The following is a 16,688-nucleotide window of genomic DNA, read 5'->3' on the forward strand; positions in this document are numbered from 1 at the left end:
TGGAGAGATGGCTCAGTGGTTAAGAGCACTGACTGCTCTTCCAGAGGTCCTGAGTTCAATTCCCAGCAACCACATGGTGGCTCACAACCATCCTTAATGAGATCTAAAGACAGCTACAGTGTACTTACATATAATAAATAAAAAAAAAATCTTTAAAAAAAGAAAAAAAAACCAACAAATTTGGGTTTTTAGCAGTCACTGTAGTAAAAATGAATTGATGTGGAGTTAGAACTGAGAGGTGGTGTCTGCTTTGAATAAAAGTCTGAGAGGCTTCGCAGCACCCAGCAAGTACACAGATGCCAACTGGAACTGGCTATTAAAAGATAGGGCAGGGGTGTGGCTCAGTGGAAAGTGCTCCCCTAACAGGCACCATGCCGTGGGGTCTATCCCTACTGTGCAATAAACGGCATCACATTAACTAGGTGTGGTGGTATATACCCATGATCCCAGCACTCAGGGACAGAGGCAGGAGGATCAGAAGTTAAAGATCATTATTGACTACCTAGTGAATTCAGAGAGCCTGTCTCAAAAGTGTCTTCTAATTTATGTGTACCATTTTTTTAAAATATAACTAATTTGCTAGGCTGCTAGGCCATAAAAACTCCTAAACTTAAATACTTAATAAATTGAGCTCAGCTTTTTTTTTTTTTTTTTTTTTGCTTAGGAGGATCTATGAAAAATTACTATGATGATACTGTTATGAGTCAGGAAATTCTGGAATCTTCTGGTTTAAGAAATCACCAGGGGCAGGTGAGATGGCTCAGGGGGTAAGAGCACTGACTGCTCTTCTGAAGGCCCTGAGTTCAAATCCCAGCAACCACATGGTGGCTCACAACCATCTGTGATGGGATCTGACACCCTCTTCTGGAGTGTCTGAAGACAGCTACAGTGTACTTACATATAATAATAAATAAATCTTAAAAAAAGAAATCACCAGGTAATCTAGGACACACAACAAAAACAAAGCCCAAAGCAAAACTAAAACTAAAACTAACCCCCAGGTAGTAGACTACAGACATACTTTTGTCTGTAGTACAGTCGAAAGGTACATGCAGGGAAGGGTGAACACGACTGTGTAAAACATTCGCTCCTTGTAATACACACATAAGAACCATACACATCATGGATCATAGGACGGGATGTGCACCTGCCTTGGGTTCCAGTTTAAAGAATCTGAAAACTACCAAGATTTGAAATCCTTCATTTCCAAGGGGAGAAAGCCCGAGAGTAAAAGCTGATGATGTCCAATCACAGCTATCGGCCGGCCATGGGCTTTGTACCAGGCCTGCTGGGCTGAACGACCCATGCGACCCATGCAAGGCAGGTCTCACTCTGCTCAGCAGAGGTGTGGTTGCTCCATGTCACAGAGCCATGGTGGGGAGGGTCCCAACAAATGCCACCAGTCACAGCTAGAACAAAATGGTTTTAATCAATTGTGTCACCCTCACTCTCCCGGGAGCAGAGCAACAAAAGGCTCGGCTCCTGCCCCAGAGGACAGTAAGGCTTATGTGTCTCTCCACCCTGCAGGGTCCAGGCTAGGCAGGCGGGTGGGAGACAGGAGGATGGACAGGGGGGATGGCAGGTGGCTCGAACACAGGAAAGCAAAGGGACCCTGGCTAGTTCTTGTGCCCCAGGGCCCAGCCCAACACTCTCGCTCCCCCTCCCTGGCTTGAGAAAGGTCATGAGGAAGAGACAGGGGAGCAAGTCCCAGCAGCAGGAGAAGCAGCAGAGCAGCTGTTTCCTTCACCAATAAATACACTTCATTACCAAGCTAGGAGAGAGGGTGGGAAGAGGACCTGGGGTGGGCAGGAAGGGGGAGAAGCTGCCACCTGTGTCGCTGAGATTAAAGCAATGAGATGGTGCCAGACCCCCCACCACTAGCCTCACCCCCCTCGTCTCCTTAAAACTGTGAAAAAGCTTTTAACATGGCCCTCCAGTCTCCAGGGCTGCTCAGAAGCTAGACTGAGAGGAGGCACCTGGCAGAGATAGGGGCGAGGGAGGGAGAGAGGACGGGAGAGAGGGAGGGATGGAGGGATGGAGGGAGGGAAGGGAGGCTGCATCTCCCCAGAGGCTGCAGCTGGAGGGCTGCCGCCCAGAGGAAGCACACAGGGCTGGGGGAGGCTGGCATGAACCAACTCCCGGCTCCAGAGCAGGAACCAAGGGGCCAGAGGGAGAGGGAGGCTTGGTGGTGGAGTGGCCGCTGTGTCCAGTGTAAAGCTCGAGGCTGCTGAGGGGGGGGATGGCTGAGCTAAGGACTTTCCCAACCCCTCCCCCCAGAGCAGCAGGGGACAGAGAAAAGCCATCACTTCTTTGGTCTTTGTGGCGGCTCAGCATGTGGGTGGGAAGGAGGGCAGAGAGGGCGAGAAGGGTCCTTAGGAAGAGCCACCTCAGCAGGGTAGGCCTGGCGGGGAGCTCTGGCAGAAAGGTCACAGTGAGGCCGAGAAGCGCCCCAGGAGAGCGGCCATGGCGCGTTAGGACTCGCATGGGCAGGTGGGTGGGGAGGGAGGGACCCCACCCCGTCACACTGTAGGAAAGGCAAAGCCCTCAGAGACAGCCTAGGACAGGCCAGGAGGGGGTGAGGGAGCTCCACTGCCCCTGGGCAGGTGGCCTGACCTTGCCACTGCGGGCTCCTGTTTCTTTCCTATGCTTCCACCGGAACACTGGTGGCTGTGGAGGGACCTTCCGGAAAGACCACAGGGGAGCTAGCCCCGGAATCAGGAGAGTGGCAACAATAGGCCAGGCAAGCCTCGGCCAGTAGGGAGTTCCATTCCCTTTCTGTTGCCCGCAGAGGGGCAGGGCAGTCCCTGAAGACAGCTTCAGCTCTTTCCTCTCCACTGGAGGCTGAAGGGTTTTGAGAAGGGCCAGAGCCTTCCAGAGACAAGGAAGCAGGAGGTAAGGGCATACGGAGGGGCTTCCCCTCCTACTTTTCTGCTGGGGCTGGGGACAGTCAAGGGACAATCAGCCCGAGAGTCTGAAAGCCAGCAAGTTGCAGTAATCCCCACCCACAAAGTCAAACTAACAAACAAAACGGGGAAATGAAAAATGGGGGTAGGAAAGACAAACCAAAACAGAGCCCAGCCCTCCGATCTCCTGCACAGGGCTGGGTACTGGGGCTAGGAGAGTCTAGCTGGGCCGGCACTGCACCTGGCCCTCTGCGCTGTCCTCGTCATCAGAGGCCCCAGCGCCCCCGCTGCTCAGGCCTGTGATCCGATAGCCCATGTCCAGCAGCATCGCCTCCAGGGGGTTGGCATTCATGCGCCGCTGGTTGGCCTGAGATGCACCCTCCATATCTTCCACAACTCGGCCTGTGAGGTCTTCACTCTGTCAAGAAAAGGCAGGTCTAGTGAGCTCAGGGTGGAGGGACCAGGGTGGAGGGATAGGCATGAGGGAGGCACAAGTGCCACGTAAGAAGAACACACTGGGGTATCTAAGGTTAGACACATGGGGAGAAGTGTGGCTGAAGGAATACAAGTTAGGGGGATGCCTCACCTGGGCTGGGCTGTCCCCCTACCTCTAACAACCCTTTACATTAATAAAAGTTATAAAGGTTACAGCAAACCGGTTCTGGATTTATTCAGATCCACCATATGGACTTCAGTCTGCTAGCTGTCTCTGGAAGGCTTACCTGCCCACTGGCATTGAGAGTAGAGGAGGCCACACTGGCCTAAGTGCTCTGTGCCCAAGATTGCAAAGCAATCAACTCCAAAGTCTGTGCACCGCCCCTCCCCGCCCCGGGACAGTCCTTTAACAGCTTCTGCAGAACCCCTCGCAGTAGCATATGAAGGCAAAGGCCTCTGGGAAGCTTGAGGTGTTCCCACACGAGGCTGGTCTAGTTCTGTTCATCCCCTTGCACACCTGCTCTTGATATACGGGCATTTCGCCTTCAAGGCTAGTTCAAGGATACGCCTCAAGAATGCAAAAGCCAGCTGGGCATGGTGGCGCATGCCTTTAATCCCAGCACTCGGGAGGCAGAGGCAGGCGGATTTCTGAGTTCGAGGCCAGCCTGGTCTACAAAGTGAGTTCCAGGACAGCCAGGGCTATACAGAGAAACCCTGTCTCAAAAAACCAAAAAAAAAAAAAAGAATGCAAAAGCCAATCTCACCCCAGAAATGTCCACTGCATTAGAGCTTCCTAGGGCCTGGGGCTCCCACTTGGTGGCTTATCTTTCCTGGCCTGTACGACTTTCCTTATCTAGCCTGTACGACTGCCCTCTCTTCCCTGGCACTGAAGCCCAGCTCCAAGCAGGCCCTACGCTCCTTGTGGCCTCACCTCTGGTCGTGGGTTCCACAGTCGCACAACAGGGTCGATGCCACTGGTGGCCAGGAAGCAGTAGCTGGGGTGGGGCTGCAAGCAGTTGACAATGGATTCATCCCCCTGCAGCACTCGGACGAGGTTGGTGGTCTCCTTTTCCCAGATGAAGAAGGAGCCATCATCAGAGCCGCTGACGATGTACTGAGCATTGCTGGTGAGGGGCAAAGGGCAGGAGGTCAGGAGGGAGACTGAGGCTAAGGGAAAGGCTGAGGCCTGGGATGACTCAGTTCCTCACAGTCAAGGGGCTACCCTTGACTCAGAACTCTCCTATGCAAATGAGTTCCCTCTTCCAAACTGCATATACCAGTCATGATTGTACGAAAACCCAGCATCAGCTGCTGGGCATGGTGGTGCACACTTTCAATCCCAGCACTTGTGAGGCAGAGGCAGGCAGATCTCTGTGATTTTGAGGCTAGCCTGGTCTACAGAGTGAGCTCTAAGACAGCCAGGGCTACACAATAAAACCCTGTCTCAAAAAAACAAAAACAAAACAGAACAAAAAAACCCCCAACATCAGTGCTGTCTGGGTCCCTCCAATGTGGCACCACAGTATCCACGAGGTTATTATTATCTCGCTGGTGTAGGGCCATCTCTTATATCTATCTCTCCAAAACTTCTTGAATGCTGACTAGCAAATCCTAAGTCCATTCATCCATAATATAGGCCTCTCACACTGTTGACAGTCAGAGGGGGTTTTGGGGAGAGACCCTCTGGATGTAAGCCCAAAGGGTATAAACAAAGCAAGGGTGGGGCTTGGGGTGGGAGTGTCTGAGAACACAGGCTGTGTCCCGAGTACTCAGGGCACGGTCTCAGATGCCCAGCCTCATAGTTCTCGCCTCCCTTTCAGTAGCAGACAAAAGCTCCAAGTGTCCAGATAAAGCCAGCAAGCTCTGGGCCACTGGACAGAGTGGGGAGGGGCAGAGGGAACTTCCCAGCACAGCACTGATGCCGCTCAGCCCAGTCTATTATGATTCCATGAGTGGTGTGGCTGCTTTCACTGTACAGACAAACAAATAGAGGCTACCGGAGGAACCTAAGGGTACAGAGGCAGCGCCAGACCACGAGTACCCTCAAATTATGTCTCCCACGTGGCACCACCCCTCAAACCCTTGCTGTCAACTGGGATATGTGCCCTCCTCCTGCTCAGGGCCTCAGACCTGCCAAAGAAATTGGCCTCCTTGATATCTGTGGTGGTGTTGCAGTGCCCACAGTAGCGGAACTGATAGTCGTAGCTCCGTTCCCGTAGCACCATTTCGTCTTCTGAGATGGAGTCCTTGCGACTTGTGCTTCGAAGGCGAACTGGACCACCGCCACCACCAGCTGCCTTCTTCTCCTCTGGGGCCAAAAGCAAGGAGAGGTGAGAGAGAGGCAAGGAAGGAGAGAGGTGGGGGGCTTCCCTCCCCTTCACCCCCTCACTGTCTCCTCTACCTCTGTGCTACAGTTTCCAACCCAGACCAGGCAATACGAGGCCATCTGCCCCCAGGTTTACTCCCAAGAACTAAGAGAAGTCCGTAGGAATTTGCATCGCTGGCTTCAGCCTGAACACTACTCACGGAATGAGCGAGTCCTGTGGCTAGCTATCTGCCTCCAGTGAGATCTATCCCACATAGTTCTCACAGTTGGAGCCCACATCACCATGACCCAGCTCGTCCTACAAATCTATAGAGGCACTGGGAAGGCTTGGTGTGCCCTTTGCAGACGAGACCGGCTTGGAGGCTGTGCTGGATCCATGGCCACACAGTTCGACCTGGTAGAGCTGAGCTGAGAACTAAGGCACTGTCCTAGACACCGTGCCTGCTGCCCATGGCCAGACTGAGACAAAGACAACAAACAGCACTTGCCTCTGCCAAGGCCTGTCTGGGGACAGGTGGGAAGGCCCAGCTGGAGCTCACACAGCCTGACTGGGCTCTACCTGGTGCCCTGAATGCTAACATTAACCTTCAACAGAGTTTCAATGGGAGATGCTGACCGTCTCCTTCTTCGGGCATGAAAAGTGAGTTTCAGGGCTCAGACTGTCTTAAGGCCATGGAGTTTCATAATCAGCACCTGAAACCAGGGTTTCTAGATCAAAGCGCCAGGGCCTTACTGGGTAGGGAACGGACAGCTGCGTCTCCTGGGCACACACTCACCACCATCACTTTTGGAGAAAAGGGCAGCTGTGATGTCCCGGCCTAAAGCGTCACATGCACTGCTGTGGGCCTGCTCTGGGAACTTCCCTTTGAAGTCATCCAGGCACTCCAGAGCCTCGGCCACATACTTCAGCTCAAAGAGGCACCGGGCCAGACGGAAGTGTGCCTTCAGGTGGCAAGGGTTTAGGGAGATGGCCTTGAGGCAGTCTCGGAGGGCATCATAGTGGTCCCCGTCCCTGAGAAGGTACAGGAACATAGCTTAGAGGTGAGGGAGGCCCTGTGGCAGATACAAGGTTCCCACCATCTTCTGTGGCTACTTCTAGGCCATCTCTGACAACCCTCAGGGTGAGGAGATAAGGAGATGAAGCCTTGGCGTAGCCCACTGCTCCCTCCCTGGGAGCAGGAGAAAGCTGAGGCTCAAGCCAGGAGCCTGAGGCTTGGAGAGTAAAGAGCAGTGTTGGGCTGCCCTCTGCTGGGCGTAGGCTGCAACTGTGCACTGCTCACCTCAGGCACCCGCAGCTCTGCAGCAGAAGGCCTGGCATCCTGCCCACCGCAGACTCCCCAAGCCCTCCTTCTCTTTTCCTTCATCCTCCTCCTCAAATCCCCCTGCTGGTCTTCAAAGCTATGTCCAAGGCAGGGGGCCCTCAAGGACAGTTCTGTGGTCTGGAGAAGCCAGAAGTGTTAGGCCAGGGACTCAGGGTCTGACCAGCAGGCAGCATGCCCTCAGCCAGACCCCCCTCTGTCCTGGCTGACTGATCTGCAGCAGCTGTGGCCTCCACCTCCTGGGGCTGGAGGCTGGGGCCTGACTGTCTGGCAAAGTCAGCTCTCTGGAAGCTGCTGGTGAGGGGGCTGTGCACACCAGGAGCTCCAAATCCTCTCTACTCTTTTCTCCAATGGACAAGTATGGATAAAGGGGAGTGTAGGCTTTCTGTTGGAGGGGTAGAGGGAGACGCCCTCTTTTCCAGGCCCACCTCCCTGTTGCCAGAAACCCACTTGGTTTCTCATCTGTACAGACAAGCAGCAATGAGGGCCACTTTCCCCTTTAGAAACCCGTAAATGTTCGTATTTTCAATGCTGGGGATTGAACCTCCCCCCTTCCTATTGGGCTGGGGTGTGGGTCTACTGTGCTTACAGCAAGCAGCACTCACTAATGCCAAGGGTCCCTTCACCAAGGGCACAGGGCACAGGTGTCTCCTGACCTCTCTCGCCATACCATCAGAAGGAGCACCCAGCCCTTGGAGTAGCCACTTAAGACTCTAACCGACAGCTAAGCAATGTGGGGCAGGCAGGAAGCAGAGCTGCTTTGATGGTGTGCTCTGCGTCAGAATGAGTGCCTATGACGAAGGAGCAGGCGCTGTTTGGAAACCCAGTTACTGCCTGCAAGGTGCCCCTTTCTGAGCTCCTAGCAAGAGCCAGACCAGAGACCAGCCAGGAACCAGAGGGTGGTCTGTTTCCAGGAGCAGATGGCAGCCCTGGGGAGGCTGGCCTGGGACAGAACGTGACATTCTAGGGGTCACTGGCAGGCATGTGGGGATGGGGAAAAAAAAAGAGCAGGCTGGCCCCAGGACTCACCCATCCTAGATGTACTGCCAGATCAATCTCCCTGAAAAGACAGCCCTCTGCACGTCCCCGCTCAAAGCTCTCCAGTAGCTGCCCATCACACACTGAATCAAGGCCAAATGCCACCCTCTGCATTCCAAGCCCTTTCCAGGCAAGCCCCAGGCTACCTCACAGACTCATCCCCTGCCAGTCCTTTCCAGAACCCTCTGCTCCAGCCAAATGGATTTGCTGTTCTGAGGCAGGCTCTTCAGTCAGTCCCCCGCCCCCACGCCTTTGTTCACACCATTTCCTCTCCCTGCAGTGTCCTTCCCCACAGTCCTCTCCTCCCCCTCATCTCCTTGTCTGAGCTGCCCACATTTAGAGCCCATTCAGACACGACATCTTTCTGAGGCTTCCCTGATCCTGAGCTGAGGTGACTCAACTCTTCTTGGTAACCCACAGCACTATACCTGACCATTTCCAAGACTTACTGCTTCCTGCATCTTTCATGTTTCATGCTGAACTATGTCAGAGATTTTATTCTTGTCCAGTGGCTGGGCCCTCTGGGGCACGGGGACACAGAGTGATAGAACTGTCTCCCCAGTACCTAGCACACAGTGGGAACTCAGAAAACAAGCTGTGAATTCGGAAATCACCAACTTCTCTCAGCAAAAATACAGACACGAAGCTGAGCTCTCAGCCAAGTCAAGATGAAGGGGCTGTCACACCCTACCCAACCAGTGTAACAGAGGTGACACAACTCAGACAGCTGGGCCCCAGATAGTCCTCTTTTGAATGTGGGTGCCCCTTGATCCCTGGGGAAAGTCCCGAGGCTTCAGCTAACTGCTCTGTGTGTGGCATCTCCCCCACTCCCATCCTGCTGACTTGGGTGGGTTCCTTAAGCTTCCCCAGGCCTGCCTAGTTTCAGCCAGACGATGGCACACCAGCTGGCCTGTCTGTCTGGGCAGAGCCGACGGATGCCAGACGGAGCAGAAATGGCTGTGGGCCCAGCTCTATCCATCTCTAGTCTTGGCCCTGCTGGGGGATGGGGTCTGCCTGCCTGCCTGTCTGATGGTGCTGCAGGCAGGACTGGGGCGCTGATGATCTCTGAAGATGTGGGGCATCTTAGGATCCTGACCTGCCTATCCCATTATCAATAGTCAGTGTATGTCTGAGGTCTAGCTCGTATGTGGTCCAGTGATGGGTGTAAGAACCCAGAAAGCAGATGCAGGGCCATTCAGCCACAGAATCATTTTATGAAGGTACAAATGAGCTCGCCAAGCTCTGTAGTCGGATCTATCAAGGTCCCACTCTTCTCTCAAAGTCCAACCCAAGCCTCAACTCTCCAGTAATTAGTATCAACACCGCTCTTAATCCCTACTTCCATTCACACCTTATAACAAAGCAATGTGTGAATCTCCCTCCCACACACTAAATGTCTTGTGCTACCTCAGCCTTAGGTAGAAAGGAGGGGCCTATGTTCAAGAGGCCCCAAGAGCTGGGATGCCAATGCCACCTTCTGTGGATGCCCTAGCAACTTGGTCTCATGGCCCAGGTGCTTCAGCCCTTGTTCTGACCAAGAAACCCCTGCGGATCCAACTCACCATTTGCGCTTCATGTAGGCGGCAGCTCGGTTGCCATAGAGCATAGCGTTGTGTGGGGCCTTCTGCACAGCCTGGCTGTAGAGCTGGATGGCCTGGGTCCACTGTTGGCAGGCGAAGGCTTCATTGGCCTGCTGCTTCACACGCTCCAGGTATGGGGGCAGCTCCACCTGGGGGCTGCGAGGGAAGGAGAGCCAAGTCAGACCACTTAAAGGTTAGTAGCCCAACCCAAGGGCCATGCATGGTTTTGTGGACCCTGGCACCTCACTGCCATCTAGGAGATGGGGCCACTTTCACACTGAGCTTGGGCCATTATCTATTACCATGAAAGAATATGCATAATTCCAAGTGCTTTGAGCCAGTAAAGGAGCGGCAGGAAAGCCATTACCAACCAAATTCTGGGGCTCGGGTGACAGCCACTGGTGCCACCTTCATCTGCACTGAACTAATCTTGTGACCACTCTACTTCCTCCTATGGGAAAAGTCTGTTTGTCTCAAGGACTAGACAGCAGAGGGGTGGGAAGAGAACAGAGGCAGGGAGGTACTGTAATGGGACGGATCATCTGCATGGGGGACAAAGTCAACACCCAGAGGCAGCCAGCCTCTGGACCCTTACCCCAGGGCTGGGGCAGAAGGACAAACTTCAATCTGGGTATGTTTGGCAGCCTCTCGGATAGAAGCTGCCTTTGGAACACTAGCTGCCTTCTCTGGCCCAACCTCTACCATCTGGGATTCACAACTGGGTTGAGGTCAGGAGGAAGGTTTTGTGTGTGTGTGTGTGTGTGTGTGTGTGCATGCGTGCACATGCATACATGCATTGTATGTGTGTGTGTTGTTGGAGATTTTTGTATTATGGATGTTTTTCCTCTATCAATGTCTGTGCACCAAATGTGTGCAGTGCCGGAGGAGGCCAGAGGAAGGCACTAGATCCACTGGAAATGGAGCTACAGACAGCTGTGGCAGCTGTATAGGTTCTGGGAATGGAAGCTGGGTCCTCTAAAAGAGCAGCCAGTGCTTGACTGCTGAGTTGTCACTCCAGCGCCACGAAGACAGGCTTATAGGACATGCTTATCTCCCCGTCCATACACTGTCACTGAGACTGAAGGCCACTGAGGTCAGCTGGCCTCACCTGATGCACCCCTTGCTCTCTGGCAGCCGGAAGCCGTTGCTGTGAAGGTGCAGGCCATTCGACACGCCGTTGGACACCCCATTAGTAGACATCTTACCATTCTGGACTTCTGGAAGAATGAGAGGAAAATAAGAGTGACACCTGAGGGGGAGGGGCTTCACTTCTCTGCATCCCTTGGCTTCCATCACAGGACCTGATGGCTCCATTGTGAGGCTATTCTCCCAGGTCAGACCCAGTCCCAGAAAACAAGTCAGGACAGGCAGGCAGTGGAATAAAGAAAAGCCCGTGTGCCCTCTGCTGGCTACAGAGGGTACAGCTCCTTTCTGTCTGACATTCCCCACAGCTGAGGTTGGGGAGGGAATGAGGGGAGAAGAGGTTGGAGCTCAGCTGTGAGCACAGGGAGAAATCCATGAACCAGGGTGAGAAGGAAAAGAGCAGCTACTTCAAGTGCGTAAGAGCCAGGGCACTGGAAGGGCCCATCTTCCATAAGCCTTGGACAGAGCTCTGGCCCATATGACTATCCTTCTGATAAGGCCAGGGTGGAGATCTTCTCTTTTGGAGTGTGGAGACGCAGGTCAGAGTAAAGAGCGGGCTTCTCCTCAGAGGGACGTAAGTACACAAGCCTCCACCCACCCCGGCATGGGTTCCCCGAGGGAGAGCTTACCCACGGAGTGACATTTTCTAGGCAAGAGGAAGGTATACGGCCGTTGCTTGTAAGTCAAGTCAAACAGATACACCTGGGATCGGGGAGAGACGGGGGCCGTGAGGCAAGGATGTGGCTGAAGCATCGGTCAGATCTGGGCAGCTTTCAAGATCAGACTCCTCAACTCCCAGTGAGCACTGAGCACGGAGCCATAGAGCTCGCCAGATGAGACCATGAAAGGAACTTTAAGCAGGAAAGTTCTCCAAGCTTTGGAGTCTTGGGGTGGGCGGGCTATGTGACTTACACAAAGCCCTTGCTGACACTGGACCTTCCCTGGGAGCATATATTTAAATCTGAAAGATCCTCAAAGGTGCAAATATCTTGTTTTATAGATGAGAAAACTGAGGTCTCAGAGAAGGGAAGCTACTAAAAGTGACACTGTCAATTTTCTCCTGCCAGTCAGCAAGTGTTATCTGTTATTGAAGCTGAGTGCTTGCTATTCGGTGCTTATTTTGTTCCAGAGCTCTGCTGAGCGTATGACCAAGGATAATCTTTGACTTCTGATCCTCTGGTGTTTACCTCTCGCACAGTGGGACTTGACGGCACAAATCACCATCCCTGTTTCCTGGCTTGTGTGGTGCTAGGGCTCAAGCTCAGGGTTTTGTGCACGTTAGGCAAGCACTCTGTTCAGTGACTAACACCCCTAGCCCAGGGGTCCCTTTTCTGCTCCTCTTCATTGGGCTGTGAGCGTGTGGTGTACCGGGAATCCTGGCAAGCACACACTACAGTGCTCATGGATGTCAGGATCGCTTCCTTCCGTTTGTTTTCCATCATCCCTGTTAGACTGGAATTCACTATGTAAGCAAGGCTGGTCTTAAACTCTCAGAGATCCACGTGCCTCTGCCTCCCAAGTGCTGGGAATAAAAAGTGTCCCAGAGGGGCAGCTGGAGAGTGGGTTCTCTCCTTCTGCCTCAGGGTTTTGGGGCTAAACTCAGGTTCTCTGGCATGAACAGCATGTTTACCTGAGGAGCCACTCTGCAGACCTTCTAAAGCATTCTTAACCAAAATACCACGTCTGTCTAGTTCTCTAAAGAAAAGACTAGGTTAGGTAATGGTGGTCCCTCACATGTCACATGGCATTTACAAAGAAGATGTTACTTTTATCTGCCAAGACAGGGATTGTGGGTGAGAGTCTCACCAGGCAGGGGACCTACCTGCTCTCCTCCCATGTTGACTAGCAGCTCTGTACCATTGGGGCTGAAGGTCACATAGGTGGCAACCAGCACTCTCAGACGGCTGTTATAGTCAGGCAGCTTCACCGGCAGGTGACCTGCCAAGAAGAGCACACGACCCTAGGATGAGACTTCAGCCCCTAGAGAGCTGGGGCACGGTGTAAAGACAGCCAAATGGGAAAGGCTAGCTGCCCACTGCATGGAGGCAGCTAGCTACAAGTGAGCCTCAGGATAGTCAACAGGTCAGCAGCCTCAGGCTTGCCCTCAGTCATTTTGTGTATGACACAGGGAGTCCAGACTGATTTTATTACTAGCTCTTTCAGATTAATGTTGCGATTTTGAGCCCCCTGTCTTAGCCTCTCGAGTCCTGGGATTACAATCCCATTATTGAAGAGAAGAAACTCCTCAGAGTTAGTGATTTGTTGACAGTTACACAGCTGGTCAAAAGGAGGAGTGAAGAAGTCTAGACCCACCTGACTCCAGCCCCAGAAGTCCCGGAAAGAGCCAAGGTCCTGGCAAGAGCCAGGCTGGGCCCTACCTGCGACATAATACTGCGCCGCACCGTCCGGAAGGGGCTTCTGACGGTCACAGAAGGTGTGCACACCTGCCGAAGGGCTCTGCCTCATGCTCTTTCTGATGGATGGAAAATTGGACAGGTTAAAACTGGCTAGCTATCCCTGGCTAGCTGGATCACACTCCAGAGAGAAAACCCAGGTTTGTGTCCCTAGATGTACAGAAGGACAGAAGTTATCTTTCTTCCTGCTACAAGTTGCTCCAAGGTTTGCTCTTTAGATGGCTGTGGACATAGCCACCAGTGAAAGTAGGGCAGGCTAGACCCGTCCTAGGACCAGGGATAGCCAAGGCTGTGAAGGATGCTTGCATTCTCCCAAGAGACTGCCCTCTCCCCCTTCTTTCTCTGAGACAGGGTCACATGAGCTGAGGCTGACTTCAGATTCAGCTCTGTAAGAAGGACAGTCTTGAACCTCTGATCCTCTCTCCCTACGTCTCAAGTGCTGGGATTGCAGTAGTGTGCCACCATTCTTTTTTTTTTTTTTTTTTTTTTTTTGGTTTTTCGAGACAGGGTTTTTCTGTATAGCCCTGGCTGTCCTGGAGCTCACTTTGTAGACCAGGCTTGCCTCGAACTCAGAAATCCACCTGCCTCTGCCTCCCGAGTGCTGGGATTAAAGGCGTGCGCCACCACGCCCGGCTCCTTTTCTGTTTTAAATATATATTTTATTTAAAAAATTCTGTGACTCTGTCTGAGTGAGGGTCTGAGCATGTGAATGCAGGCACCGCAGGCAGCCGGATCCCCTGTGGCTAGAGTAGGGAGCTGCCAAGTGGACAATGGGAACCAAAAATATTAACTGCTGAGCCATCTTGCCAGCCCCAATCTTTCAATTGTTTTTTTTTTTAAATAAAATAGGGACAGGTATGTAGTTCCATGGTAGAACACCTGTCTAGCACGTACAAGGCCGCATGATCTATCCCAATATCATAATAAGCAAAACTATATGTACAAAATATTACATGTGTAAGACCCTAACTCTGGGGTCAGGCATGCTGGCATAATCTTAGCATGTGGGAGGCAGAGTAGATCTCTATGAGTTCAAGGCCAGCCTGATTTACATAGTGGGTTCTAGGCCAGCCAACATTATATAAACAAAACCCAGTGGTGGCGATCCATGCCTTTAATCCCAGCACTTAGGAGGTAGAGGCAGGTTGATCTCTGTGATTTCTAGGCTAGCTTGGTCTACAGAGTGAGTTCCAGGCAGCCAGGGGCACACAGAAAAAAAGGAGGAAAAAGACTACATAATAAAAGATCTTGTCTAAAAAAAAAAAAGAGAAAAAAAAAATCAGGAAAAGGGAGCAGGAGGAGAAAACACAAAAACCAAGCCTGACTTGGGCTGCTAAGCCGGCTTAGCTTGCCAAATCTGATGGCCAGAGTTCCGCTCCCCAGGACCCACAGGGTGGAATCAGAGAACTAGCTCCCTAAAAGGTCCTCTGATCTCTACGCATGCACCATGGCACATAAAGCTACCCCTGTCTCACTCTGTCCCCCGCCCCCAATAAATGATTGTAACTAAAAAGACTGTCCCTCTATACAGATACTAACAGCACTGGGGTAACTAGCAGGAAATATACAGTGATTTTTGTGGTGGGGTGGGTGTTCCCAGTGTCGGCTGGCCATACCTGTGGTTGTGGATCATTCGAATGTCATAGAGCCTCACAAAGGGCCCACTGGCCCCTACTGCCAGGCAGTTGTTATCCTGGGGATTGACAGTGAGGCACTTGGCCTCCACCATCGGGCCACAGTATTCTGTTAGGTCAATCAGCACCTCTGAGTGTTTGCTGTTCTCCCGAAGGTCATACTGGCTGTAAGAGAGGATGAAATCAGTGGTCAGGTCCCTCTGTAGAAAGCAGGGGAGAGATCATGTGCAAGAGGGGAGGTGTCCACTGCAAGCCAGGCGCCTATAACAGCCTTTGTTTTTTAAAGATATGGTCTTACTATGTAGCTCTGACTGTCCAGGAACTCACTCTGTAGACCAGGCTAGCCTTCAACTCAGAGATCCATCTGCCTCCCAAAATGCTGGGATTAAAGGCATGCACCACTACGTCTGGCTTAGCATATTCTGACTTATTCTAAATTAACCCTTGAGGTAGCTCCTACAGTTGAGATTTTATAGACATCAGCATTCCTGCTACTGTTACTCCAGCCGACTGCGAAAATGTGCTGTTCATCAGAGGCTGTCCTGAGTATCTCAGAGGGACTATTAATTACAACCCCATGAGCCCCAGACCACTACAACACTACTGGTCACAGACATTCAATAGACTATCTGGGATATCACAGCTTTGAAGTACAGAGCAGAACACCTGCTAAGACTATGGCATGTAAACTATGTTAGCCGGGAGTCATGGTATACGCTTGTAATCCTTGCATTCGGAAGGCTGAGGCAGGAGGATCATGAGTTTAAGTCCTGCGCTACATAGTGAGGATAAGAACAACCTGAGGTGCATAGTAAGATCTTTTCTTAACCAATCAATGAGGGGCTGGAGAGATGGATGGCTCAGTGGTTAAGAGCACTGACTGCTCTTCCAGAGGTCCTGAGTTCAAATCCAAACAACCCCATGGTGGCTCACAAACATCCATAATAAGATCTGATGCCCTCTTCTGGGGTGTCTGAAGATAGTGACAGTGTACTTACATATAATAAATAGATAAATCTTAAAAAAAAAAAAAAAAAAGTCAAATGAGCCAAACAAAAACCTCCAAGCTCCAAGGACCTGCTTTGTGATGGTCCATTCTAATCTACTTTCAGGGAACAAGGGCTACATGCAGGCAAAAGAACTGAGCTTACCTGAAAGCCAGGGCCAGCCCCTCAAGTCCTGCTAGGGATGAGGGACAGTTCTGCTGTACTACACAGATCCTCCAGAAGGGGGCATGGCACGACCCATCCACTCAGCTGCTTCTTGCCTAGCTGGCCCAAACGCCTCACATAGTTACCTGGTTCTTCTCGGCCATCCTAACTGCAATACTCTTCCTGAAATAGTCTGACATCGTTCTGCCGCTTGATACCTACAGCCTGAGTGTTAAGTTCACCAAACCCCACAGTCTGACTTTAAGACCCAATTTCACACACCTTGCCTTCCTCAGCTTTCTATGTGGGCCAACTCTAACTACAGCCCTTCCCTTCCCTCTCTCTGCACTAGGGGTCGAATCTAGGGCTTCACATGTTGCATGTCACTCCTCTGCCTTCGCAGCACCTACTCGGGTGGGGAACCCACTCTTGTCTCTTCCTGCCCAGTTCATATCCACACACTGCTGGGCTGTTTCTGCTGCCTGTGGCTCTGCCCAGGTCCTCAGGACTCTGGCTGATGCTCAGGTTGCCTGGCTTCTGCTAGCTGGGCCTGGTAGCAAGGTGGTCTGTTAGTCAGCAAGCGCCTCCTGAGCACGCCATGGATTAAGCACTGTGTGTTTTGCATGAACGTTTTCAGCTATCATACTCAGATCAACAAAGGAGATATCATGATGATTCCTATTTTATAGAGACTAAAGTTCTGGGGTGCAGTGGCCTTTTACACTTAACACTGGGAGAGATCTAG

General features: G+C 52.1%; 1 protein-coding gene across 5 annotated transcripts in view; it reads right to left on the reverse strand.

Annotated features, from left to right (window-relative positions):
• Positions 1-1,408: 1,408 nt before the first annotated feature.
• The window catches only part of Wdtc1 (WD and tetratricopeptide repeats 1), a 59,571-nt gene continuing 44,291 nt past the window's right edge, over positions 1,409-16,688 (reverse strand). For 4 of the 5 annotated variants that reach the window (XM_021159606.2, XM_021159605.2, XM_021159604.2 and 1 more), the window contains exons 7-16: positions 14,775-14,957; positions 13,123-13,217; positions 12,567-12,682; positions 11,374-11,446; positions 10,710-10,818; positions 9,584-9,757; positions 6,441-6,676; positions 5,469-5,646; positions 4,270-4,462; positions 1,409-3,321 (exon numbers count right to left, since the gene is read on the reverse strand). In XM_021159606.2, the coding sequence (XP_021015265.1) occupies positions 3,124-3,321; positions 4,270-4,462; positions 5,469-5,646; positions 6,441-6,676; positions 9,584-9,757; positions 10,710-10,818; positions 11,374-11,446; positions 12,567-12,682; positions 13,123-13,217; positions 14,775-14,957 (1,555 nt within the window). In that variant the 3' untranslated portion in view covers positions 1,409-3,123. The remainder of the gene's footprint in view (positions 3,322-4,269; positions 4,463-5,468; positions 5,647-6,440; positions 6,677-9,583; positions 9,758-10,709; positions 10,819-11,373; positions 11,447-12,566; positions 12,683-13,122; positions 13,218-14,774; positions 14,958-16,688) is intronic. The other variant, XM_021159607.2, reaches the window with a different exon arrangement.

Source organism: Mus caroli, chromosome 4 (genome assembly GCF_900094665.2).
Source record: "Mus caroli chromosome 4, CAROLI_EIJ_v1.1, whole genome shotgun sequence".
NCBI classification, from domain to species: Eukaryota; Metazoa; Chordata; class Mammalia; order Rodentia; family Muridae; genus Mus; species Mus caroli.